The 27550-nt window shown below is 37.0% G+C and overlaps 1 protein-coding gene across 1 annotated transcript; it reads left to right on the forward strand.

The window, feature by feature from the left end:
• Nucleotides 1-27546, forward strand: septin10 (septin 10). Its single transcript, XM_079881821.1, has 10 exons — nt 1-343; nt 2071-2185; nt 3775-3970; nt 7734-7920; nt 9411-9572; nt 12009-12105; nt 13649-13817; nt 16154-16286; nt 20887-21071; nt 27091-27546. Exons 1-10 carry the CDS (start codon nt 314-316, stop codon nt 27104-27106), a joined length of 1290 nt encoding a protein of 429 aa, XP_079737947.1. The 5' UTR covers nt 1-313; the 3' UTR covers nt 27107-27546.
• The last annotated feature ends 4 nt before the right edge of the window (nt 27547-27550 follow it).

Below are 27550 nucleotides of genomic sequence, written 5' to 3' on the forward strand. Positions count from 1 at the left end.
GGGGTTTGAGAATGTTCTGAGCATTAGAGGTATTATTTAATGAAGTCGACAATGCGTTGTAGCTTTCGTTTGGGTTAAAATGTTATACATGTAAATGAAAGTGCTCGCTAACATATTTGGCACGTGAAGTCGTTATACTCTGTCGACTAAAATTCAGACAAAACCCTCTCAAAAACTGCGAAATGGTAGCGCAGATGTTCCCAGTGGTGTGTCAGCTGGAATTATTTGGACGAGGCGGGTCACAGCAACTTTTGACTCTCAGCCGAAAGAGAACCGACATTTCACCAAATATTTGCAATTTTCCTGCGCGCAAATGGCATCCCCTGATGTGGTTCGACAGATGGTACGTTTGAGATCAACATATTCCAGGTTCTGACTCTTTTCTTGTTTCTATGACTGTGAAGTTTGGGACAAGTGGGAGTGAGTTGGCGTGAGCGCGCTTGGGAGTGTCTGGACCTGAGCTCAACTATTTCACTCACTGGCGCGCGCGCGCTCTCCTCTTTTACACAAACAACATGAATACAAACATCCGATTAATCGATTCGAATATAGTTATCTGATTTATCAATTTAAATACACGTATCTGATTTATGAATCTGAATGAGGTACCAAAATATATGTATCAATAATAATCAATCAAAACACAAACATGCAAATAATTGATTCGAACAGAGTTATCTGGTTTATCTATTTGAATACATGTATCTGATTTATGAATATAAATGTGGAACCTAAATATATTTATCAATCATCAATCAAAATATAAACATCCAAATAATCGATTCGAATAGAGTTATCCGATTTATCTATTTGAATACATGTATCTGATTTATGAATATGAATGTGGAACCTAAATATATTTATCAATCAAAATACAATCATCCAAATAATCGATTCGAATAGAGTTATCCGATTTATCTATTTGAATACATAGGCCTATCTGATGTATAAATCTGAAGAATCTAAATCCAGTACTGGTCAAAAGTTTGTAAACAACATTACAATTTCTAATGTGAATTTTGAAAGAAGTCTCTTATGCTCATCAAGGCTGCATTTATTGATCAAAAATACAGAAAAACAGTAATATTGAGAAATATTATTAAAATTTTAAATAATGGTTTTCTAATTTATTTCCGTGATGCAAAGCTGAATTTTCAGCATCATTACTCCAGTCTTCAGTGTCACATGATCCTTTAGAAATCACTCTAAAATGCTGATTTGATACTCAGTTATTATCAATGGTGGAAACAGTTGATAATATTTCAGTTGATGTTTTTTTATTTATTAATATTATTATTTTAGAAGTATACTAGACAAGTCTGTGAAGTTAAACCTGTTAGGAATATTTGATGTTTTCTGTTAAAGCAATTAGGGATGCACGATATATTGGCCACCATAACACTATCTGCTGATAGCCTAGACCTATATGTTCATTTTTAATGTTATGGTTATCGGCCTGATAAGAAAATTTGGCTGATATATTAAAGCCAATAAATAATGGATTATTTCCTTCAGCTGAGACACTTCAGATGCCACTGTTCAACATGATGGTTTTGAATTGCTTGAAATATGATTGGAATCACTTTAAAAAAAAGTAATATACAGTTAAAGTGCAGCGCTATAATAAGAACATTATTATAATTGTCTGCATGATGAGACTTTTGTTTTTGTAATCAGGCTCTCACAAATTATATAAAAATTTGGATTTAGATTTATCGTCCAATATAATGGTTATCAGCTTTCAAATATAAAGAAATGACTATCGACCCAACATTTTTATATCGGTGCATCCTTAAAAGCAATTATTGCTATACATCTATAGTTATATAGAATATTCAGCAGATCTAGAAGTCTGAGACCACATTGAGAATCTTTTAAAATTGAAAGATGTGAAACTGTGTTAAGTGTGAGTTATGACATCTATTAAATGGAGTCAATCGGATAGAGACATGTTTGAGAGTTTGAAAAGCAGCTTGTAGCTCTCGGTAGGTTTCCACAACTGCATTTAGCAGCGGTCAGTGTCACAGCGAGGTTTTCTCGGTCATGTTCTCACTCACTCGTCTCTTCCAGGACAAGAACGCCCGTCCGCTGGCTCTATCAGGCCATGTTGGGTTTGACAGTCTGCCAGATCAGCTGGTGAACAAGTCCACGAGTCAGGGATTCTGCTTCAACATCCTCTGCATTGGTAAGAATAATGACTGGAAAGTACTAGAGATGTGCATTATGGTAGTTTGAATTGACTGACAGAAGCGGCTGCCAAAAATGAACTGAAAAGGTAGACTTATTATTTTTATGGTCAGTGATTGCTTGTTTCTGGCTTGGAATATTCTGGCACTTTTTATCTCACAATTCTGGCTTTTTTCCTCAGAATTGTGATACAAACTCACAATTCTGAGATTTTTTTCACAATCCTGATTATGTCCTACAAGTCTTTGCATGAAAAAAGTCAGATATATGAGTTTATATCACAATTCTGAGGAAATGGTCAGAATTTTGGGAAATAAATTCGCAATTGTGAGAAAAAAGTCAGAATTGTGGGATATAAACTCGTAATTATGAGAAAAAAGTCAGAATTGTTGGAAATAAATTCACAATTGCATGAAAATAGTCAGAATCGTGGGATATAAACTTGCAATTGAAAGAAAACATGCAACGATCATGATTTTTCATGACCAATAAAATAAAAAAATAAAAAAATATATATATATACAGTGCTATGCATAAGTTTAGACACCCATGCTAAAGTTGACTAAAAAGAGGAATAAAAAATCATCTTTTGGAAATTGAACTTAATGCCTTAATTTAAAAAATTAGGAAAAATCCAACCTTTAAGGACACCAATTTTCTTTGTGAATGAATAATGTATCGTAAATAAATAAATGTTCTTCCTTAAAATACAGGGTGCATAAGTTTGGACACCCCTATGTTAAATTCCCATAGAGCCAGGCAGATTTTTATTTTTAAAGGCCCGTTACTTCATGGATCCAGGATACTATGCATCCTGATAAAGTTCCCTTGGCCTTTGGAATTAAAATAGCCCCACATCATTACATAGCCTTCACCATACCTAGAGATTGGCATGGTTTTATTTCAGTTAGCCTAATAGCTGGTTTGATTTGCATTGAGAGATGATCTTATGGAAATTACCCCATGCCAATCTCTAGGTATGGTGAAGGCTATGTGATGATGTGGGGCTATTTTAATTCCAAAGGCCAAGGGAACTTTATCAGGATGCATAGTATCCTAAAAAATTTTTTTTTTAAAATACTTAAAAATAAAAATCTGCCTGCCTCTATGGGAATTTAACATAGGGGTGTCCAAACTTATGCACCCTGTATTTTAAGGAAGAACATTTATTTATTTACGATACATTATTCATTCACAAAGAAAATTGGTGTCCTTAAAGGTTGGATTTTTCCTAATTTTTTTAATTAAGGCATTAAGTTCAATTTCCAAAAGATGATTTTTTATTCCTGTTTTTAGTCAACTTTAGCATGGGTGTCTAAACTTATGCATAGCACTGTATATATATATATATTTTTTTTTTTACAAGCAACTTGGCCAATTCCGATACTGGTTAGCGATTTCTTTTTTTTTTTTTTTTAAGTAAATTTAAGTAAATGTGTTCTATTACAGGCTTTTGACAAAAAAAATCTGTAGCCATTTGAAAGTCAGAATTGTGGGATATAGCCTAAACTCAGAATTTCAAGAAAAAAAGTCAGAATTGTGGGATATAAAGTCATATATTATATCGTAAATCTTTCTTTTTCACAGGCGAAACTGGGATTGGCAAATCAACTTTGATGGACACGCTTTTCAACACCAATTTTGAGAATTTCGAGTCTTCTCATTTTGAACCGAAGGTGAAGTTGCGAGCGCAGACGTACGATCTTCAGGAGAGTAATGTTCGTCTGAAGCTCACTGTGGTTAATACCGTCGGCTTTGGCGATCAGATGAACAAGCAGGAGAGGTCAGTCCTGTTAATAACATTAATAACATTAAGTATGTGAACATGCACTTTAGAGCTGCACGATTCTGGATAAATTGATAATCATGATATATATATATTTTTTTTTTTGTTAAATTGAGATCACGTTTCTAAACAGACAACTAAACAAAATAGCATGTAATTTACTAGATGTTCTTACAAAATGTTAATTGCTGCAGTCTATTTAATAAAATATTTAATTATTCTGAATTAATTATTTTAAAAATCCGTTTGAGTGAATGATTCAATGACTCAGTCATAAAGACCTTGTTTCATTACTGAATGAATCAGCATTTTTGAACAAATCTCTTGAATGAAATGACTCACATCTTTTAAGTCACTTGTCTCCACCTACTGGTGTAACGATGTAATTGAAACAATCCTTATTTGAAGCAACAAGTAACTTTCAAAAGATGATTTACTCTGATCACTGATTACGATTGATTACGATCACTACCATAGACATCAGTGTTTATATCCGAATTATAAACTTATCCAGTACTTCTGTGATAATATGAATTAATATAAGACAGAAATAATGATACAGTGTGGTTAGAAAAGACTGTTTGTGAAGCTGTTTCATATCTATACATGACAACGGCTCTCTCTGGCTCAGTTCAATTTCTATCAAACTAAAACAATAATTTTGACCGTTTAAAATATCTATATCTTTAAACTATTCTGGGTTTTGTTTTTTGTTTTTACCGAAATTGCCAGACCTGAATAATGCAATTGTTGCTTAACTTAATTCAGCAAGATATTGCATCAGTCCGAATGCATTATTTAAGTCAAATTTATACACAATGTTTCAAAACAGCTTTAATGCTTATAATATCTTAATTTCCTCATGCCTTATAGTCGCATTTAGTAGTTTAAAGCCGGGCGATATTTGTTTATATTTTGCAATAATATAATTAATAAAGCAGTTGAAATGCTCCTGTTTTACACACACAATATATATAAAGTGTACACAAACACACACAATATAGGCTATAAAGTATATATATACACGCACATGCACACGATTCACCTTTCTTTTTTCCCTCTAGTATTGTAAATCTAATAAAAAAATAAAGCAGTTGAAATATACAGTATATATCGCTTTAAGTATATATTGCTATACAGTGTATATCACTTTATGTCACTGTACTGGATGTATGCGGATACAACAGTTGCTCGACTGCACAAAAACCCACAGTATTTTGATTATAGTATTATGTAAATGACCTTACTGGCTCAACCAATGGCATTAGTTTGTGGGAGTGGACGGTTCTTCCTGTTTACCATGACCAATGGCAGATGGGAGAGTATTAAAGGGATAGTTCACTTTGAAATTAAATTTTGGTATGTTTTAGCTTACCTGAAGGGCATCCAAGATGTAGGTGTCTTTGTTTCCGCAGTAGTTTCAATTTTGATATTTTTAGGTCAAACCGTTCTTGTCTGACAGTCATATCATGCAGGTCTATGGTCACTGTCTCAAAGAGCATGCACAGAGAAGCCCAAATTAAACAATTCCCCATCGTAAGTACACATTGATGGCCTAAGACATGAAACGAGCGGTGTGTGAGAAAACGAACTGTATTTATATCGTTTTTACCTCTTATAACACAACCACGTCCAATTGATCTGAGGGCGCGGGCGCATCCTGGTGTAGGGCCCTATAATTTCCGCGATCACGGAATCGCGGACGGAATCGCGGAATTGGCAAATTAACGCGGAATCTAGTGTCAACGCGGAATTTCACGGAATTTTACATATTTGGAATAAAATTCTGTTTTTGTGTGGGAGAAAAAGGTATGTCTGAGGAAAATCGCATATTACTGAACGAGCAGAGAGAGAGGCCCGGTCGCGCGCGCGTCTTCAAACTGTCTTGCTCTCTCTCACTCCCTCGCGCTTATTAATCTAAATCAGGGATGGGCAACTTCGGTCCTGGAGGGCCACTGTCCTACAGAGTTTAGCTCCAACCCTGAAAAAAATCACCTGCCTGTAATTTTCTAGTAATCCTGAGGACCTTGATTAGCTTGTTCAGGTGTGTTTGATTAGGGTTGAAGCTAAACTCTGTAGGACAGTGGCCCTCCAGGACCGAAGTTGCCCATCCCTGATCTAAATCAATTAAGAATTGACACAATGGTAAAAGATCGGAAGAACGAAGTTTCACATGGAGCATTCGGATATTTTTTTCCTGAATTACCGCTGGGTGTGAATTGTGCAAAAAAAACTTTTTTACCTTGCCTTCTTCTCTGAAAAGCATTCCGCCCATTCAGCTGACATAAAAAACACTTTCAATAAACTAAACAAAACCTATCCAATGATGAAATGTTTTCTGTGTTGACAAATCTTGTGCGATGTCCTAACTGCCGGGATAATCACACAACGCGTACAAGTCTGCTAATGATACGTCCGATTCGCGAACTAATGACTCCTTTGAACCGATTCACTTTAATGAATGGTTAAAACAACTGATCTGTCCAACACTGAATCGGTTCGGTGTATAACAAAATCGGTAACACTTTACAATAAGGTTCCATTTATTAAACTCTAGTTAACTAGATCAGTTAACATTAACTATTAATAAACTGCACTTCGACAGCATTTATTAATCTTTATTAATGTTAATTTCACCATTTAGTAGCCTACATTATTTAAATGAAAAGTTGTATTTGTTAACATTAGTTAGCTTAATGCACTGTGTGAAGTAACATAATAAAAATACAGGGTTAGGGTTAACTAAGATTAACAAAGATTAATAAATACAGTAACAAATGTATTGCTCGTGGTTCATGTTAGTTAGCCTAATACATTCACTAATGTAAACAAACCAAACCACATTTAACACCTCTTAAAATGAGAATTTTGTTTATTACCTCAATAAATTTAGGGTCATTCCTATTTTATTTGTGTACATTTTAATCATTAACATTAAAAACACTCTTTTTACGACTAAAATAACAGTAAAGGGTAAAAAAAAAACTGAATTCCCAAAAATTAAAACGGAAAAAACGGAATTTGCAAAAATTAAAACGGAAAAAACGGAATTTGGGAAAAAATAAAACGGAATTTGGGAAAAAATAAAACGGATTTTATAGGGCCCTACTGGTGTGTGACGTGTACGCAGACTGGTGCATAGATATATATACACTAGACGTCGCATTAAAGACATTCATTCCAATGAACTGCCGTAGCCAAGGCGACATCTAGTGTATATATGCCTATGCACCAGTCTGCGCACACGTCACACACCAGGATACGCTCGCGCCCTCAGATCACTTGGACGTGGTTGTGTTATAAGAGGTAAAAACGATATAAATACTGTTCGTTTTCTCACACAAACCGCTCGTTTCGTGTCTTAGGCCATCAATGTGTACTTACGCTGGGGAATTGTTTAATTTGGACGATGGGGAATTGTTTAATTTGGACTCTGTGCATGCTCTTTGAGACAGTGACCACAGACCTGCATTAAATGACTGACAGACAAGAACGGTTTGACCTAAAAATATCAAAATTTAAACTACTACGGAAAAAAAGACACCTACATCTTGGATGCCCTTGAGGTAAGCTAAAACATACCAAAATTTAATTTCAAAGTGAACTATCCCTTTAAGAATTGTGCAATTGTGTTTGGATGCACTTTTTTTATTTGATAGTGGTGCACCATTGTAGTTTTACATTATTTACATTCATTCACTTTTAATGAAAAATCATATTCAACATTTCTGCATGTATTGAAGTTCTGCCTCTCTTCCAGTTACCAGCACATAGTGGATTACATTGACACACAGTTTGAGTCGTACTTACAAGAGGAGCTGAAGATCAAGCGCTCTCTTCATAACTACCACGACTCCCGGATCCACGCCTGCCTGTATTTCATCGCTCCCTCTGGACACTCGCTCAAATCCTTAGATCTGGTCACCATGAAGAAGCTGGACAGTAAGGTTAGACTGTCATGTTTTACACTAATGCGTTTGAAACTAACAGCCAACATTCACAAGTTAAAGGGGTGGTTGATTATGATTTGACTTTTCTAACTTTAGTTAGTGTGTAATGTTGCTGTTTGAGCATAAACAACATCTGCAAAGTTACAACGCTCAAAATTCAGAGCAAAGGGAGATATTTGCTTTTAAAGAAATCGCTTTTTAAGGACTACAACAAACGGCTGGTAGAGACTACACCACATTCCTCCCGGGTTAGTGACATCACCAACCCTAGAATCTACATAAACCCCGCCCCCGGGAACGCGGTTTATAGATTATCAAGACTGAATATGCTAATCAATGACACATCAGCTACATAAATTCATCAACTAACCATTCAGAAATGTTGTATTCTACATGTTGTCACTTCTTCTTGAGTCTCTCCATCTTTGTCTGACTCGGGTTTGAACATAAAAGGCTAAAAGTTTTAGACATTTTCAGGACACAAGCTGTTGTAGCTCCGCCCCCTGTGCCGGGAGCAGCAGCTCATTTGCATTTAAAGGGACACACACAGAAACGACACGTTTTTGCTCACCCTCAAAAATTTTAACATGCTATATAAAAATATCTGTGGGGTATTTTGTGCTAAAACTTCACACACACACACACACTCACTCTGGGGACATCAGAGACTTATTTTACATCTGAAAAGGTGCATTATACCACCCCTTAAAACGTAAATCAATTTATTTCAGCATGAATCTTTAACCCTCCTGTTGTGTTTGGATCAGTTTGACCCACATTCGATTTGCAAACTGACTGAAACACTGTTTAAACTATTTATTTCTTTAAATGTTTGTGTATATTTCTCATTTAGGTTCATGCGTGTTGCATGCAAATTTTTGACACAGGAGGGTTAATTGACGTGAAAAGTCGTGCATTCTGGGTTGTTGTTGTAAATGAATCTTGTAAATACCAGATGGTTCAACTTCAGACATGACCTGAAGGCTCGAGTAGATAAGATTATTCCTGCTCTGACCTTCTGTGGCTGAAGAAAGCGGTCAGGACTGTTTTATCTGCTCAATGTCTGGACCAGATGTCTGAGATTGAGTAAACCTGCTGGAAAACTTATTTTTAAAATCCTCTAATTCAGTGATGAAGGAGCAGCGCAGAGTTTATGTTTACAGATTCAGTTACTTCAAAAAAATACATGTTAGATTAAACTGGTAAGGGTCATAGCACTTACATATTGCTGTCCTATTGTTAGTTTAACTGCTTCTATTGTTCTCATTTGTAAGTCTTTGTGGATAAAAGCGTCTGCTAAATGAATAACTGTAAATGCAATATAATAATAGTTGTAATTAAGGTTGGGCTTCGTTTGAATAGAGACTATCTTTGTTCTCTGTAAGCAGAAGGAATGTCTGAAATATTCATTCTGAAACCGAACCTGTGGTTTCTCTATGTTTAGTTCTCGTGTTTGAGTCTGTTCTCGCTCTGCTTGTGTTTGTCAGGTCAACATCATTCCCGTCATCGCTAAAGCCGACACCATCTCCAAGAGCGAGTTACACAAGTTCAAGATCAAGATCATGAGCGAGCTGGTCAGCAACGGCGTGCAGATCTACCAGTTCCCGATTGACGATGAAACGGTGGCGAAGATCAACACAGCGATGAATGTGAGTTATGAAGATCACATTAAAATAAATATATTTAAGAAATATTTGCATGTATGTGAGGGCTGGGATGATACACCTTATTCCCGATTCGATACTATCACGATACTTGGGTGCCGATACGATATGTATCGGAATTTTTATTTATTTGAATTTTTTTGTTGTTTTTTAAGAATTGCGATTCTACAAGTATTGCGATTCGATATTGGGAATTTTTTTTTTTTTTTTTAAACACTAGACTATCGGGAAAAGCGTTAAATCAAAACACTTATACAGACTGTACATGATGTATAAGATGGGTCATATTTACAAAAACAATTTATCACATCTTTCTGACTTTTATTTCAGAAGCATCATACAATACTACATTCTCTTAAAAAAAATGATTCGATAACAAATATATTTTTTAATTGTCACTTGTCGCCACCTAGTGGTGAAACAATGTAATCGATAAATGCATTATTTTAAGTGCCAAGTTTCTATCAAAAGCTGATTTACTCTATTTTGATCGCTACCGTAGACATCAGTGTTTATAAACTTTTCCCCAGTACTTCTATGATGATTTGAACTATTAAATAACAGAATTATACTATTATGATGAGGCAATGCAGATTTGAATGTTGCGATATGATTTTGTCAAAGGTTTAATAGACAGATGAAATGGAAGAAGATCGCGTAGGTGTTTGAATCGAGATCACAGTATTTTAAAGATGAATCATGCAGCTCTATTGTCTTCTCTCTCTCTCTGCATATGAGGAGCGCGAGGGCTTTCAGTGCGTTCAGTCTCACGTCTCTTCCACGCGAACACTTGGGATATTACGTCACTAAACACTCATAGATAACGACACATTTCATCCTCTGTCGGAACAAAAGTGGCTAACTTCTGTCAACCTCGTCTATAAGCAAGGACAAAAATACAGCAATTTGATTTGAATTAATATCGATTCTGTAATAAAGATAGATTTTCAAATCGTAAAATAAAACAAAAATCGCGATAACTAGGTGAATCGATTTCACGCTCGCATAATTGCAATGTGAAACCAAACCAAAACTTTCCGAATGTATACAATGTATCAAAACATGAACTTTGGTTCGGACCTTCAGGTGTGAAAACGCCCTTAGATGTCAAAAGATCAAAGCAAATTTGATTTCTCATGTCATGACCCCTTTAAGTAGCTCTACAGACCAGATGCACAGAATCCTGTTTGTGTCGAGACTCTATGGGCCCTATTTTAACGATCTGAAACGCAAGTATCAAGCGCGAAACGCAAGTAACTTTGTGGGCGGATCTCGGGCGCTGTTGCTCTTATACCGGCGGGATAAACGACTCTTGCGCCCGACGCAAATCTAAAATGTGTTGGTCTGAAGTCGCTTCATTACTCATAGGTGTGGTTTGGGCGTAACGTGAAATAAACCAATCAGAGCGACATCTCACATTCCCTTTAAGAGCAGGCGCGCTTGTTCCATGGCGGATTGCTATTATAACGGCGGATTTGCCAGGAGCGGTTCACAGCCGAGGAGACCGACGTTCTCGTCAGGGCCGTAAAACACAGAGAAGTGACATTGGGGATGGAGAAACACACTCAAATTAGCTTAGCTTAAACAGGCGTATGATAATTTGGGTAAATGTGTAAGCTAGATTTATGCCTATTTTTCACATCTTCATGGACACCACAATGATTTCCCTCGTGTGGTAATATTTTTCCTTGTAATAATGTATGATTTGCAAAAATGAAAACTGCTGCGTCTGTGTAGATGAGAGAAGCAAAGTGTGTGTGTGTTGTGCACACGCTACATATGGCCAAGCATGCACCCTAAAATAGCATCTGAATAACGCGCCACTGACTTTAGACGAGGTTTCTCCTGGTCAGTGGCGGAAGTGTTTTCTGAAACTGCAAAATAGCACCAGGGAACGTTTGCGCCGGAACACGCCTCCTCTTTTCACTGAACCGCCCCCGGGAGCGCAAGTTCATTCCCTAATTTACCGACGTGCGTCTGTGTGTCGGGTGCAAAATAGGAATGATACATGCGTCGTGTACAAAGTCAATTGCGCTGGGTGCAAGATAGGGCACAGTGAGTCTATGGAGGAGAATTTATGCCACTTACACAGCAAAAACAAACAATCGCTTGTGATCCATGAATGCATCTCTCACCTACTGTATGTGATCTCACTGCGTCTGTCATGGGAAAGCAACACGTGCTGTCGTGAATAATTAAGAGAAGTGTCTTCTCATAGGAAAAGGACACGCTGTCTCATGAATAATTGAGGATTAAGATTTTAAACCACTTTGTCCTGCAGTTAAAATAGATGCTTCTCTGGTGTGCCGAGAATGACAGAAAATGTAGTTTAAGTGTTTCATGGCCCTTTAAAACTGAAGGATGGTGTATTTTGTAAGTGTCCTTGTTCTGAGTTTGTCAATGTTTTGTTTGCTCTTCCAGGGTCATCTCCCGTTTGCTGTTGTTGGCAGTACGGAGGAGGTGAACATCGGAAACAAGATGGTCAAGGCGAGGCAGTATCCCTGGGGAGTCGTGCAGGGTGAGGCTGTGATTGCGTAACGCCAGCGATTGACTGACAGGTCGATGAGTGCACTCACACTCAGCCAAAGGGATTTCCTGGAATGATGTTATCGTACTTCTGAGGGGCATATTCGGCGTGTGTGTGTGAGATGCCCTCTGGTGTTCAGATGGATATTGTGTGTGTGTGTGAGATGCTCATTTATGTTCAGATGGATATGGTGTGTGTGTGTGTGTGTGTGTGTGTGTGTGTGTGTGTGTGTGTGTGTGTGTGTGTGTGTGTGTGTGTGTACGCAGTGTGTGAGATGCCCTCTGATGTTCAGATGGATATGGTGTGTGTGTGTCTGTGTGTGAGATGGATATGGTGTGTGTGTGTGTGTGTGTGTGTGTGTGTGTGTGTGTGCGCAGTGTGTGAGATGCCCTCTGATGTTCAGATGGATATGGTGTGAGTGTGTGTGTGTGTGTGTGTGTGTGTGTGTGTGAGTGTTTGTGTGTGTGTGTGTGTGTGTGTGTGTGTGAGTGTGTGTGAGAGATGCTCTCTGGTGTTCAGATGGATATGGTGTGTGTGTGTGTGTGTGTGTGTGTGTGTGTGTGTGTGTGTGTGTGTGTGTGTGTGTGTGAGAGATGCTCTCTGGTGTTCAGGTGTGTGTGTGTGTGTGTGTGTGTGTGTGTGTGTGTGTGTGTGTGTGTGTGTGAGAGTGTGTGTGAGAGATGCTCTCTGGTGTTCAGATGGATATGGTGTGTGTGTGTGTGTGTGTGTGTGTGTGTGTGTGTGTGTGTGTGTGTGAGAGATGCTCTCTGGTGTTCAGGTGTGTGTGTGTGTGTGTGTGTGTGTGTGTGTGTGTGTGTGTGTGTGTGTGTGTGTGTGTGTGTGTGTGAGAGTGTGTGTGAGAGATGCTCTCTGGTGTTCAGATGGATATGGTGTGTGTGTGTCTGTGTGAGTGAGTGTGTGAGATGCCCTCTGGTGTTCAGATGGATATGCGGTGTGTGTGTCTGTGTGTGAGATGTGTTCAGATGGACATGGTGTGTGTGTGTGTGTGTGTGTGTGTGTGTGAGAGATGCTCTCTGGTGTTCAGATGTGTGTGTGTGTGTGTGTGTGTGTGTATGTGTGTGTGTGTGTGTGTGTGTGTGTGTGTGTTTGATGCCCTCTGGTGTTCAGATGTGTGTGTGTGTGTGTGTGTGTGTGTGTGTGTGTGTGTGTGTGTGTGTGTGTGTGTGTGTGTGTGTGTGTGTGTGTGTGTGTGTGCGCGACACCCTCTGGTGTTCAGATGGATATGTGGTGTGTGTGTGAGATGCCCTCTGGTGTTCAGATGGATATGTGGTGTGTGTGTGAGATGCCCTCTGGTGACAAGATGCGCATACATAGATCTTATAGCAGGCATTAGACAGAAAGAGAGCGTCTGACCGACACGTCAATATTGATAATAAACCCCTGTGAATCTCCGTCTACGGGGACGGGCTGTTATTCCCTTAATCATGATATCAGTGTTTTATTTCTTATTTTGAGACGCTGCAGGATAAGACGAGCTCATGCTCTCGTAACCGTCTGCGCGTTTGTCTTCCAGTGGAGAACGAGAACCACTGCGACTTCGTGAAGCTGCGCGAGATGCTGATCTGCGTGAACATGGAGGATCTGCGGGAACAGACACACACGCGCCACTACGAGCTGTACAGACGCTGCAAGCTGGAGGAGATGGGCTTCAAAGACACCGACCCAGAGTGCAAACCTGTCAGGTGAGCTGTTCGCCATCCAGCGTCACAGCCACTGCTTACTAGGGCTCTCGAAGGGGCGGAAAAGCTCAATTCGAATTTCTTTCTTAAATATTAGCAAAATTCGAATTAAATTCGAATTCTGAAGGCAATTCTTAATTTTAGAGGAAAAAAGGTACTGTATTGTCTCCTATGCCCACAAGAGGGCGCAATAAGCAAATATAAACCAATTCAAGCATTGCATCTTTTATTGAAATGAAATTACATGTTTTTAAAGTGCATTACCTTTTGAAACAATTGTTCTTAAATAATGTTATTTGCACCATGACCTCGAGCCAAACCCCCCCCCAGAAGCCTTTTTTCCCTTGGTTGAACATTATTAAAGTTAGAGCTTATTTAGAGAGATCAGCCGGATGGTTTAGTGCAGGCGCTAATGGATCCAAGGCTGTATCTGGTAAATTACCGCACTAATAATGCCCAGAATGGCACCAAACTTCTACAGTCGTACAAACAGGTTCTGTACTCATAAAACGAGGCATTGGAAAGTTTGTAAGTACATCAGGAGTTTATTTAAATAACACTTGCCTGACGGCTAATGCTACCGCTAACCCGGACGTCGACGTCACTTCCCTTAGTTAAGAAAAGCACGTAAAAGTCCTGCAGAAAGCGATCATAAGGATGTTTTTTTTTTGAGTTTGTGAAAATGGTGACATGTGTTGACATAATCATGTGTTCAGTCTACAGGCGCATAGTGTACCTTTACAAAGTGACATCGCCATCTACTGGCCTGGCAGCAGAATGCAGCGCTTTTATTCGTTTTCGTCTGTACGTGAAATTTCAAAAACGCAAACTTTTCACTTTTTAGTACATTGTTGTCTTGTAAACGTACCGTCAGTCGTGCAAAAAAGGGTTTTGTCAAACAAACAGTTTTCATTAACGACATTAACACTACTACCACTACCTCGAGTACTTCAACAGACAGAGAAACTAAGATGCTGCTGTTGCGTAACCACTACTAAGGCGGTTTTGGAGAAGGGAGCATGGGAACTGTTTGCTTAACCTCGTTCACAAGGACATTCCTCGCATTTCTTCTCGGCTTTTCAAAACAGAAGCCAGAAAATCACCCTGAACTCTCACACACTCTCGGACCAGATTCTCTACTAATGGCCCTGTTGGTTTTCTTAGCGAGACCCTCATTGATCTGAAGGCCACAACGAGAGAGTTTTTAAAGTTTGAGAAAACAACAGGGTTCCTGCAGGTCCTTTAAAAAGTCTTAAATTCAGTTTGGTCAAATTTACAGCCATAACATTTCTTAAATGGCATAACAAAAGTCTGAATGATCATTTTAAGTTGTCTTAAATTTGGGGACAGAAAAACAGGATTTTTTTTAATTTTGCACAAAGGGTGTCCAAGTCTTCAGATTTAAAGCCATTAAAAGTCTTAAATATCTTAAATGCCATAATAAAAGTCTTAAAAATCCCTTTAAGAGATCTTTAAATGGAATTTTTTTAGATGAATCACTTATTCCTCATTTGTAAGTCACTGCTAATTGAATAAAAGCTGCTAATTGAATAAATGTAAATGCGAAAGGTGGTGATTTATCACAATAAATGTAAACACTGCATGTTTTAAGTCAAAACGCAGAGTTGCACTTTCTACAGGCTCAGATATTATCCAATCAATAAATACTGCGCATTAATGCCAAGTAAATGAGCAGCTAAAAGTAGTCAGCATAGATATTTCAAAATAAGAGTCCTTGTGTATTTTAAGCTTGTTTATAATTAAAAAATATCAGCACAATATTCTTTGTATTGCCTTTAATTAAACTGAGCTGAGCTGAATAATGACACTTGTTTTTATAGAGCCTCTTCACAGCATAAATTGAATTGGTCTCATATTGCATTCTTACTTTGAAACAATTTCTATTGTATAAAGTGCTATAGAAATAAAGCTGACTTGACATTATCCTATCAGCAAATTCCAATATCGACCGACCTCTAATTCAAATGCATTGATATATTAGTACATAAAGAGTCTGAGATGCATGACTTATCTAGAGATTGTACAAGTTTGTTCTGGATGGACAGACGGTATTAATTTCATTCGTGCACGTCTCAAAAACTTAAGTCGAGAGGAGCTGATTGACAACAACGCCGTTTAATGTTTCTCTGATGCGACTGAATGAACACGGGTGTATCAGACCTGCTGATTCGTATTTTACTACAGCTTTATGTGACTAACAACAGCAGATCATTGAGATGCATTTGAATTGTGATGGTTCACTGAAATCTAATCAAATCGTGAGGTGTAATGACACTGTGAATGAAGCACTTTGTATTGAAGTTGTCTTCCCGCATCAGTCTTCAGCAGACGTACGAGGCGAAGCGGCAGGAGTTTCTGGGCGAGTTGCAGAGACGAGAGGAAGAGATGCGGCAGACGTTCGTCCAGAGAGTGAAGGAGAAAGAGGCCGAGCTGAAAGACGCGGAGAGAGAGGTACGACATTCACGACTGATGTAGGGCCCTATAAAATCCGTTTTATTTTTTCCCAAATTCCGTTTTTCCCGTTTTAATTTTTGCAAATTCCGTTTTTTCCGTTTTAATTTTTGGGAATTCAGTTTTTTTTTTACCCTTTACTGTTATTTTTGTCGTAAAAAGAGTGTTTTTAATGTTAATGATTAAAATGTACACAAATAAAATAGGAATGACCCTAAATTTAATGAGGTAACAAACAAAATTCTCATTTTAAGAGGTGTTAAATGTGGTTTGGTTTGTTTACATTAGTGAATGTATTAGGCTAACTAACATGAACCACGAGCAATACATTTGTTACTGTATTTATTAATCTTTGTTAATCTTAGTTAACCCTAACCCTGTATTTTTATTATGTTACTTCACACTAAGTTAACAAATACAACTTTTCATTTAAATAATGTAGGCTACTAAATGGTGAAATTAACATTAATAAAGATTAATAAATGCTGTAGAAGTGCAGTTTATTAATAGTTAATGAGTTTAATAAATGGAACCTTATTGTAAAGTGTTACCGATTTTGTTATACACCGAACCGATTCAGTGTTGGACAGATCAGTTGTTTTAACCATACTGTCTATGGTTTTAACTATTCATTAAAATGAATCGGTTCAAAGGAGTCATTAGTTCGCGAATCTTACGTATCATTAGCAGACTTGTGCGCGTTGTGTGATTATCCCGGCAGTTAGGATATCGCACAAGATTTGTCAACACAGTAAACATTTCATCATTGGATAGGTTTTGTTTAGTTTATTGAAAGTGTTTTTATGTCAGCTGAATAGGCGGAACGCTTTTCAGAGAAGAAGGCAAGGTAAAAAGTTTTTTTTGCACAATTCACACCCAGTGGTAGCCTAATTCAGGAAAAAAATATCCGAATGCTCCACGTGAAACTTCGTTCTTCCGATCTTTTACCATTGTGTCAATTCTCAATTGATTTAGATTAATAAGCGCGAGGGAGTGAGAGAGAGCAAGACAGTTTGAAGACGCGCGCGCGACCGGGCCTCTCTCTCTGCTCGTTCTTTCAGTAATATGCGATTTTCCTCAGACATACGTTTTTCTCCCACACAAAAACAGAATTTTATTCCAAATATGTAAAATTCCGCGAAATTCCATGTTGACACTAGATTCCGCGTTAATTTGCCAATTCCGCGATTCCGTCCGCGATTCCGTGATCGCGGAAATTATAGGGCCCTACTGATGCCACGCATTCAGGGTTATTATTGTTAAACTCCCCTTATGGTGAAAATCCAGCGTTTAATGTTGTTTATATGTCTATGTGGTATTTTTAATATGCTTTAAGACAAACCATTAGGGCTGGGTAAAAAATCGATTTCTCGATTTTAATCGATTCTCATTTTTACGAACTGATAGGGCTGCTCGATTATGGAAAAAAAATCATAATCACGATTATTTTGGTCAGTATTGAAATCACGATTATGTAAAACGATTATTTCACATGACTTTGGGAATGTGTTGGATTTATTAAAAAGACACCTTTCAACAATTCTTAAATTTGAACATTTATTGTACTTTTTGAACTATTAAAATAAATAATATAACAGATAATACTTCAAGTATTTTAATAATTCCTGCAGGTCTACCACTTATAATGCGGGAATTTCCCCGCAAACAGTGATTCACTTCAGCAAGTAGATTGTATGAGTATCCTAAATTAATCCACACAGATTATAAAATCAAATCTATCATTTTAAAACTTTCGCAAAGATGCAATTTCACAAAAAGTTCAGCGGCGCTGCGTCTTCTCTCTCTCTCTCTCTCTCAAAATGGGTTGGACAGGACAAGGCAAGCGTCGAAACTACACTCTCGCGTTATTTTCACTTCTTTAAGTCTTATCAGTTTAAACATTCAAGTTGAGAGAGTTTACGGCTTCGGGAGGGGCGGATGTGCTCGTGTCATTCAGAACACAAGACAAAATAAGAGCGTTCTTGCAAAACAGAGCATGGCAAAATAATCGTTTTTACTTGATTGTACTATTTTGGTGATCATTTAGAGCCTAAATCGTAGGGCTGGGCGATATGGAGCAAAAAATATATCTCGATATACAATATATATCTCGATATCTTTACAGGAAAAATAACCCCCCAAAAACTACTGCAAAAACAAATATGCCAAATACCACAAAGTCTTTTTTTATTGAAGTGCAAATAGGTAGGCAGTTCATGTAGGAACAAAGTGTTTCTGCGACATTTAAAAAAAAAAAAAGAAATCCCTGTATACAAAAATAATAATTTAACTGTAAAATAGGAAGAAATAATACATATTGCACTATTTTAAATAAACCTGTATAGAAATATCATTACTAATTTTGGCAAATAAATAAAAAAAATGCCATATATCCCCCAAAAACTGCACAACTGTAGAGTAAAACATTAATTTAAAAAAAAGTGATACAAATGCATCTAAAAATTGACATGATTGTTACAAAATCACACTGTCTGGGGCCTCTGGAGAACTCAGAACAACTGCTAGCATAAAGTTTAAGGTAAAAATAACTGCCATTAAATTACAGTATCTTACTATGCAATTAGATAAACTGTTCATTCATTACATCACTTTACCTCTGTCTTTATCCACCTTTATCCTCTTCTCTTCTTTTTGGCACTGTATCTATAGCAGAATAGGTAGGCTAATGCTAATTTATAATGTGTCATGTAAATTCGGCCATCCGTCACAATCAGGAAACTTTCACCGTGTCTAGACCTGGCGCGAGCTGCCAGGCCCGTTTCTACAGGGGAGCATGTTAAGTGTGAGTGTGTTAAGCGCCCTCAAACAAAAGCAATGCGGCGAGAGGCGACGCTACACAAAAAATTACCAACAACAACTGATCGCGCGCGCGCTGTTTCTGACGCACTTCAAGCACTCGCTGGGCGGGGAAAGATTGATGTGCCTGACCGGACTCGGGGGACTTGGTTGAATGAGACAACACGCGAGGGGAGGGGGAACAAAAGCAAGGAGGCGGAGGACGGCGGGGGCGAGCACAGCACAGAGAAGGCAAACAAGCAAAGTGGCGAAATCAGAATTAAATATAAACAATATATCGATATATATGATATCTCAAAATCCATATCGAGTTTAAAAAATATCTCGATATATCGTAAATATCGAGATATCGCCCACCCCTACTAAATCGAAATCAAAATTCAATTAATTGCACAGCCCTACGAACCGATATCGATTCTTAAATCCCAATAATCGATTAGTCATCCTGTTTTCAGTTGATGAATGAATGGAACATTGTAGCGCATCCCATCCAATACATCGCAATCATCTTTGTGCTTTGTTACTACTGATATGAAACAAAGTCTCAGATTTCAAATTATGTCCATTTTCTTACGAAATTCCAAAACATAAATACCGTGTTGTCGCTGTGGCGTGAGATCGCTCTGGCTCAGCTCTAGAGAAGCACATGATCTTCTCCTCCGCCTTAATAACACCAGTTACAGCGCGAGATAAACATGAGTGAGCATCTGAAAGTGTGTTAAAAGGTAGAGTACAACTTATCGAAGTCCGTATCATGTGACATGGAGTCGCTCGATCAGTGTTTCAACCGTGGAAAGACGTCAGTAAAACAGCTTGTAAACAATGTCATGTAACGTCACATTTACCTCAGAAAAACCAGATCCAGTGACCATAAACTCGTCAGTCAGCGAGAAAAATTAACTCTAGAGAGGAGCATTTAGCTAAATATATGCACCATATTACACATTTATTATAATGTTTAATGTTCTTCAATATTTAATGCATGTTTGAATAAATCTGGCAAGTTTTTATGACAGCCACCATTTAAATGTTTACATTTCATATAACTTTATTATTATAAAAGTGTAATTGAAGTGTTTGTATACAAATCAGTTAATTTTTACCTTCAATATTATAGTAGGCTAATGAAGCCTATAGGCTACAACTGACTCCCATAGTTTACAGCATTAGTTAAGAGATTTGAAATTTGCCATGTATTGTACCTGATATCCAAAATAATCAATATTGAATGGATTCGAAATCGAATCGAATTGTGAAATTTGTGTCAATACCCAGCCCTACAAACCATGTGTAAATTCATAAGTCGACGCCATTGCTGAGTATTTCCTCCTTAAAACTGCAGTGAACCAAAGACAGTCTCAAAAACACGCTTTGAAATCGCTGGTGTTTCTGACGTCACAAACTACCTTGTAACCAATCAGATCAACGTGTGATCGTCAACCAGTGGATCTCTGAGTGAGTGAGTGAGTGGAGGCGGGGCTCATTTGCATATTCATAGAACCACGCATACTAAATGAGGCAAGGGTGTCGAGTTACATTCAAGATATTTTAAGGCATAAAGAATTGATCGTCAACGAAACACTTTCATTTCAGGGCATCCCTATATGTCAACCATCTTTCAGAATTCGTAATGAGAACCGCCGTTTATAAATCTGTTTTCAACAAAGAGAAGCGTTAAAGTCTCCCTGCGGTTTTCTGGCAAAGGCCTGAGTTCAGCATAACATGTCTGACATGGCCTTTACCAGTGTACCGTCGGTTCATTGGCTAACGCTGAGGTCTACAGTTGCAGGGCAAGTTCGAGCAGCTGAAGCGCCTGCATGCGGACGAGAAGAGCAAGCTGGAGGAGAAGCGCAGGAGTCTGGAGGAGGAGATGAGCGCCTTCAGCAAACGCAGAGCCGCCACCGAGCTCCTGCAGGCCCAGGCCTTCAACGCCAGCACCAACAACAAGAAGGACAAGGACCGCAAGAAGTGAGTATGAGCCAGAGCGCGTTCAGAGCAGTTACAGAAGCAGGTTTGAAGATCCACCTTATAACAGGGTTCGTACGGGGTGCTTTAAGGGTTAGTTCACCTAAAAATCAAAACTCTGTCAGTAGTTACTCTCCCTCATGTCGTTCCAACCCCGTAAGACTTTCGTTCATCTTCAGACACAAATTAAGATATTTTTGATGAAATCTGAGAGCTGTCTCACTCCTCCATAGGCTTCTCTGTAATCGAGATCTGCCATCCCAGAAAGTTATTAAAGACATCGTTAAAATAGTCCAAGTGACTACAGTGGCTCAACCTTCAGTTTATCAAGCGGCGAGAATACTTTTTTGTGCACAAAAAAACAACAAAAATAACGACTTTATTCAACTCTTCATTTTCTTCTGTGTTTCTCTGAGTGAGTTCACGAGTGTAACAGCGCAGCGCTTCTGGGTTGTACGTCTGAATGGAGGCTCACTATTGGCCGACGCTGGTCATGTGTGTGATGCTGGCCAATAGTGAGCCTCCGTTCTGACGTTCAACCCAGAAGCGCTGCGCTGTTACACTCGTGAACTCACTCAGAGAAACACAGAAGAAAATGAAGAGTTGAATAAAGTCGTTATTTTTGTTGTTTTTTTGTGCACAAAAAAGTATTCTCGCCGCTTGATAAACTTAAGGTTGAGCCACTGTAGTCACTTGGACTATTTTAACGATGTCTTTACTAACTTTTCTGGGATGGCAGATCTCGATTACCTCTCAGCCTATGGAGGAGTGAGACAGCTCTCAGATTTAATCACAAATATCTTAATTTGTGTCTGAAGATGAACGAAAGTCTGACGGGGTTGAACAACATGAGGGAGAGTAATTACTGACAGAATTTTCATTTTTGGGTGAACTAACCCTTTAAAATGCTTGAATTGAATTTAAGTCCTGAAAAACCCTTGAAAACAGCCTTGAAGTACTTGAATTATTATTAAAAAAAGTGCTTGAATTATTTACATTTATTTTTAATTTTATTGATAAAACAATATTTTCATTCAAAATGAACGCTGCAGTCCATCTGATATAAATATAGAGGCATTTTGCTCATATAAATATCCAAGTATATGATACAGCTTTTATTCTTCAAGTCAATCATATATTCATGGGAGAAAAAAATCAGTTTGAATGAGAAAAGCGATAAAATCATAGTATCCTTTCAATGGTTAAAGTTACCGCAGTCATTGCATGTGCTGCACTTTATTTGTACCATTTTGTTTTATTTGTTTATTTTTATTTACCCATTTACCATTTTTAGAATTAAAAAGATAAAGATAAAAATTAGAATTTTGAATATTCATTGAATTAAAAAAAAATCAATCACAATAAAATGCAAAAAAAACGTGCATTCAAATTTTTGGTGTCAAGAGGCGCGCGAGACATGACGTAACTGACACGGTTTGTTTTTGTTAGCTTACCCAGCATACAGTGCATATAGTCTATAGTACATCATTCAGCGACATACTTGACCAAACCTGCACATCGGTCAGAGCTGAGCGTGTGTTTTCATCAGCACTCGCTGAAGATCAAGCTGAGCGTCTGGTGTTTTTGATGAACAATATGTAGATGTAGAGAGTAGAAGTGTTTCTGAATGACAGCTGTTTAGTGTTCATGGAGTTCATTACGTGTGTTTTCTCAGGTTACTGATGCATGAACACAGTTTTTATGCACTATTGTAACCTAATTTTCCTTGCATGCACTTTAAAGAAATTATATTTTATTTAAGAACAATTGTTTCAAAAGTTAATGCACTTTAAAAAGTGAATGTCAATAAAAGATGCCATGCTTGATTTAGTTTATATTTGCTTATTGCGCCCTCTTGTGGGCATAGGAGACAATACAGTACCTTCTAACATTAATAAGTATTGCCTTTAGAATTCGAGTATAATTCGAATTTTGCTAATATTTAAGAAAGAATTTGTCTTTTCAGCCATTTTGACAGCCCTACAGGTTTGATGTTATAATGTTCTGAACTACCAATCAGCCTTGAGCCTCAGACTCGACTTCAGCCAAACTAAATTTAAATGTGACTCGTGCTTTATTGTTGTCATAAATTTGGACTGTTTTGGGGAAAATTATCCTCCCGAAAACAGTATAAAATAAGCAGACATGTTAAACAAATGTAGAAGGAAATTAGATGAACAGTGAAAAAGCAGGGAATGTAATTTATTATAAATATGTAGTTAATGTTAGATATGATAATAAACTGGTGAATAAAAGTACACTAAATAATAATAATAATAATAATAATAATAATTAAACCCCTCAGTTGTGATTAATAAAACCATTATTTGCCATTTCCTGCCTTTTAAAAAAATAGCCCTACATATTTTAAAACTAATATTTTTATTTGCTTATCAATTAACCAACCAATAAACATACAGTATTTTTTTGTCATGTTTATCAGAGTTGCTAAGGAATTATTAATCTGTGTCGACTGTAAAAATCCTGATTTTGATGAATCCTACTTGATATTTAAACAGACATTTAGGGCTGGGTCTCGAGTTCGATACTTTTTAGGTACAGACCGAATTGCATCGATACCATCGAGTATCAAAAAAGGTCTACAGGGCAACCCGTCAAAATAAAAGTTTGGCTTAACTTAAAGAAACTACGATAGAAATACATTACTCCTGTACAGACACTGTAAAAAAGTAAAAAGGACTTTAAGCACTACTTTTTGGTTTTCAAGGACTAAAATCAGAGATCTTACTTAGCAAACATTATCTTGATTATCTTTCAAATTCTAAAAAAGATAAATAAAATTATTTTTTCTCATGAATATGTGATTGACCTGAAGAATAAAAGCTGCATCATATATTTGGATATTTGTATGAGCAATATCACACTCAGAGCCATGCAAAATGGCTCTATATCTATATCAGGTGGGCTGCAGCGTTAATTTTGCGTGAAAAGATTGTTATATCAATAAAATTAAACAGTAATTTCACATATATTGTCTTTCAATAATTCAAGCACATAAATATAGCTGTTTTCCGGGACTTAAAAGTAAAAATCAAATTAAAGTGCTTCTAATGTACATCTTAATGTAATACTACTACTACTACTAATAATAATAATAATAATACAATTATTATTATAACAAATTTTCTTCCATGTTATAATTTTAACAGTAAACCTCTGTTGTGTAGCACTTGTTTGCCAAACAATTAAAGGGCTTATTTAATTTTCATTTGAATAAAATATAATGTTTTATGCCTTTATTTGATTACCAGGAAAATGTTAATACACAACACAGAATTTCTAAAAAAAAAAAAAAAAAATTCATAGGGCCCTATTTATTGTATGCAAATTAATAAATCAAGTTGTTTTTATGAATTTGATTAATTAGATATGTTTTTGATTTAAACCATTAAAATGGAATATAGACAAAATAAAACAGATAGCACAGAACTGGGTAAAACTAAAATGAAATTTGAAAGAAAGAAAAAACAAAAAGTATGTTTTTTTTATTTTTTTATTTATTTTTACAAATTAAACTGTTAATAAATTGCTGTTAAATTGAACAAGTTTCATGATTTCAATTAATTACACATACTTTTTGATTAATTAAATATAATTTAACCATCTAGAACAATTAAAACAGAAAAAAAGAAGAAGAAAAAAACGGAATCCAGAACAATTTAACCAGAATTAACTCGCATTAAAATGGGTGTCTTGTAAAGTGTGCTTCTCCTTAAGGTCGGCTGCATTAACCCTTTAGAACCTGAAGGTGTTAAACAGGTGTTTTTCACATATTTAGATTTTTTGACTGTACAATTCTAAAACAATGTGCTATCTTAATGTGCAAGGTGTCATCTTTTTCAGAAAAAGATTAGCTTCCAACAAATTACAGTTATTGACCATTATTGCGTGTGGTGAGTTTGTAAATAGAATTTAAATAGACGAAAATAAAAAAAAAAGAGAATAAATTTACTGGTTTTTGTTTAGAAAAAAAAACAGAAGAAATCATGAACGAAAGAAACAAACATTTAAAGTTGAAAAATGAACTATAATACATATATATACAAGTCTTTTTTTGTGACATTGGGTTGCACAGTTTTCATTTAGGATGCTTTTTTTCATACACACACACATACAAATGCACGCATTCATAGGCATGGACACATACACATGCACACACTACATGCTTAGATACGTGAAAGAGTAACGGCCATCCACTTCCCAAGTTTCATTAAAAATCATCCCAATGATCCCCTCTTCTGCTGTCTAACACTTCTTTCGCCATGTATTTGTTCGTTTCTTTTATTATTTTAAGCAATCCAAAACACTCTAACCTGCCGCGCTTCGTATCTCTCTGTTCAAATCCTTCCTTCCCTCGCTGCTGTCATTTGCAGACAGAAAGCATGAAATTACCGTAATAAGCCGTATATCAGTCCCTCCAGTTTTTCGCGATTCCGCGATCGCTGAATACAACGCAAAATCAACAAATTGTCGCATTTTTTTGCGATCCTGCATACTTCCTAATTTAACCGCAAAATAATCACAAAAATGAAAAAGACCTCACAAAACATTAAATTATAATCACCCAATGGAAATATCTCTAGTTTAATTAAAGTTTCAATGCATTTTACGTGGATACAGATGTTGCGCACGCGTGATGTCTGTGAGCGGTCTGTCAGAAACATGGCGAAAGAAAATTTGTCTCACCTGCCCTCTCACATAAGCGCCAAGGAGCGGGCTAAGCAATATCCTGATATATTGCACGAGAGCATGCACGAGAGTGGGGGTAAATTGTTTTGTGTTGACCGAGTGACTGCCTGACTGCAGTGTGTGTGTGTGTGTGTGTGTGTGCGTGCGTGTGCGTGTGTGTGACTGACTGCGTGTCACCGCCTGTCAGCGTAAATTCTCTTTATAGCGCTTGAACAAATACACATAGCTACAATTACTTCAAAATATTCATCTTGGCGAGTATTTACGTAAAACTATCAGTAATAACTGATTGGGACGTTTGTCATTACTGTAGTAGGTCTTAAAGTGACAGTAACCTAATTTACCTGCTGTTGTCAGTGTTGTTAATGTTAATCAAGAAACAACAATAGCTACAGCACAATTAAAAAAAAACGTAAATTATCCTCTGTTTGTAACTGTATCCTTGTATTTATTTGTCCTATTTTGTTTCTTTTTGTTATTTGTTCCTTTGTTCTTATTTCATTATTGAGTGTTTACTTGATTATTTAAATCATTTCTTGGATGTTCCTGGTTGTGCCCATAGGTTGTTTTAAAACTTAATTTGATGAGAATTTGATTAGACCAAAATAAACAAGCTTTATGCATTTTGTTTGTGATTTGTGTCATGTATGACTATTGTGCATCTGACATAATACTTTTATGGTAAATGTGATGTCCTAATTATAAAATATAAAAATCGCAAATTTTTTCACAAATTTCTGGAAATTACCACCACAAAATCAGTCATTTTGATCGCAAAAATCACACAAAAAAATCGTGAAATCCTGGAGGGACTGGTATATTGCCGAAAAGCGCATGTTGTCTACTGTCAGGGGCAATTTGAATGGTTTTGATAGTGCAAACGGTTGAAGAGTTACGGTCAAATAAATACAGCTTGCTGGTGTGTGTCGGCGACGACACAGCCGGTTTTAAAGGGTTAAAAGAAAAAAAGGAAGAAAAAAAACGGAATCCAGACAAATTTAAACAAAAAAAATGGAATTAAATCACATTTAAAATAAGTGTCTCGTAAAGTGTGCTTCTCCTTGAGGTCGGCTGCATTAACAGTTCAGCGTTCCTGTTTTCCCCCTCTTCACATTAATGTCAGCCTCTGCTAGAACATAATCTGTTCATAAAATTGGTATCGGAAAAAGTATCGTATCGCTATCGGAAACATCTGCGTCTGCTGTAGCGTAGTGAACGTGTTCTCGCTTTAAATCATGTGTGTTTCCTCGTCATGTTTGTGGAATCTCTGGAATGCTCAGATAATCACATTCTCCTGTTTGTCCTCCTCCAGCTCTGGATTCATGTGAAGACCATCACGAACGGCATGTTTACGCACATCAGTGTTTCACCAGTTTATAATGTACATTGATTCCAGTTGTTAGTGATGTAGCAGACGGAGACACTGACACACCAGCATATCGTAATGACGGTACTGTATCACGGATATCATCACAACTTCACTTTTTGTGCCTACAACAATGGAAATAATTTCTTATGAGCACAATGTAGATGTTTATAACAGAAAATGCTCTTTAATCTACTATTTTTTACCGGTCAGCATTTACTGGACTTGTGTTTTTATGGTTGAGGAGGGCTAAAAACATTAATCAGAATTACTATAGTAAATTTACCACAAGTGTTTACTGTATTGCATTTATTTTCCACATTTTATACTCGTATGTTACATGTATTTAAACAGTGTTATTTTTGGGTGATGTTTTAACCAAATAAACTTGTATTTTTCGGCAAAT

The sequence above is a fragment of the Squalius cephalus genome (assembly GCF_949319135.1).
Source record: "Squalius cephalus genome assembly, chromosome: 9".
Taxonomy (NCBI): Eukaryota; Metazoa; Chordata; class Actinopteri; order Cypriniformes; family Leuciscidae; genus Squalius; species Squalius cephalus.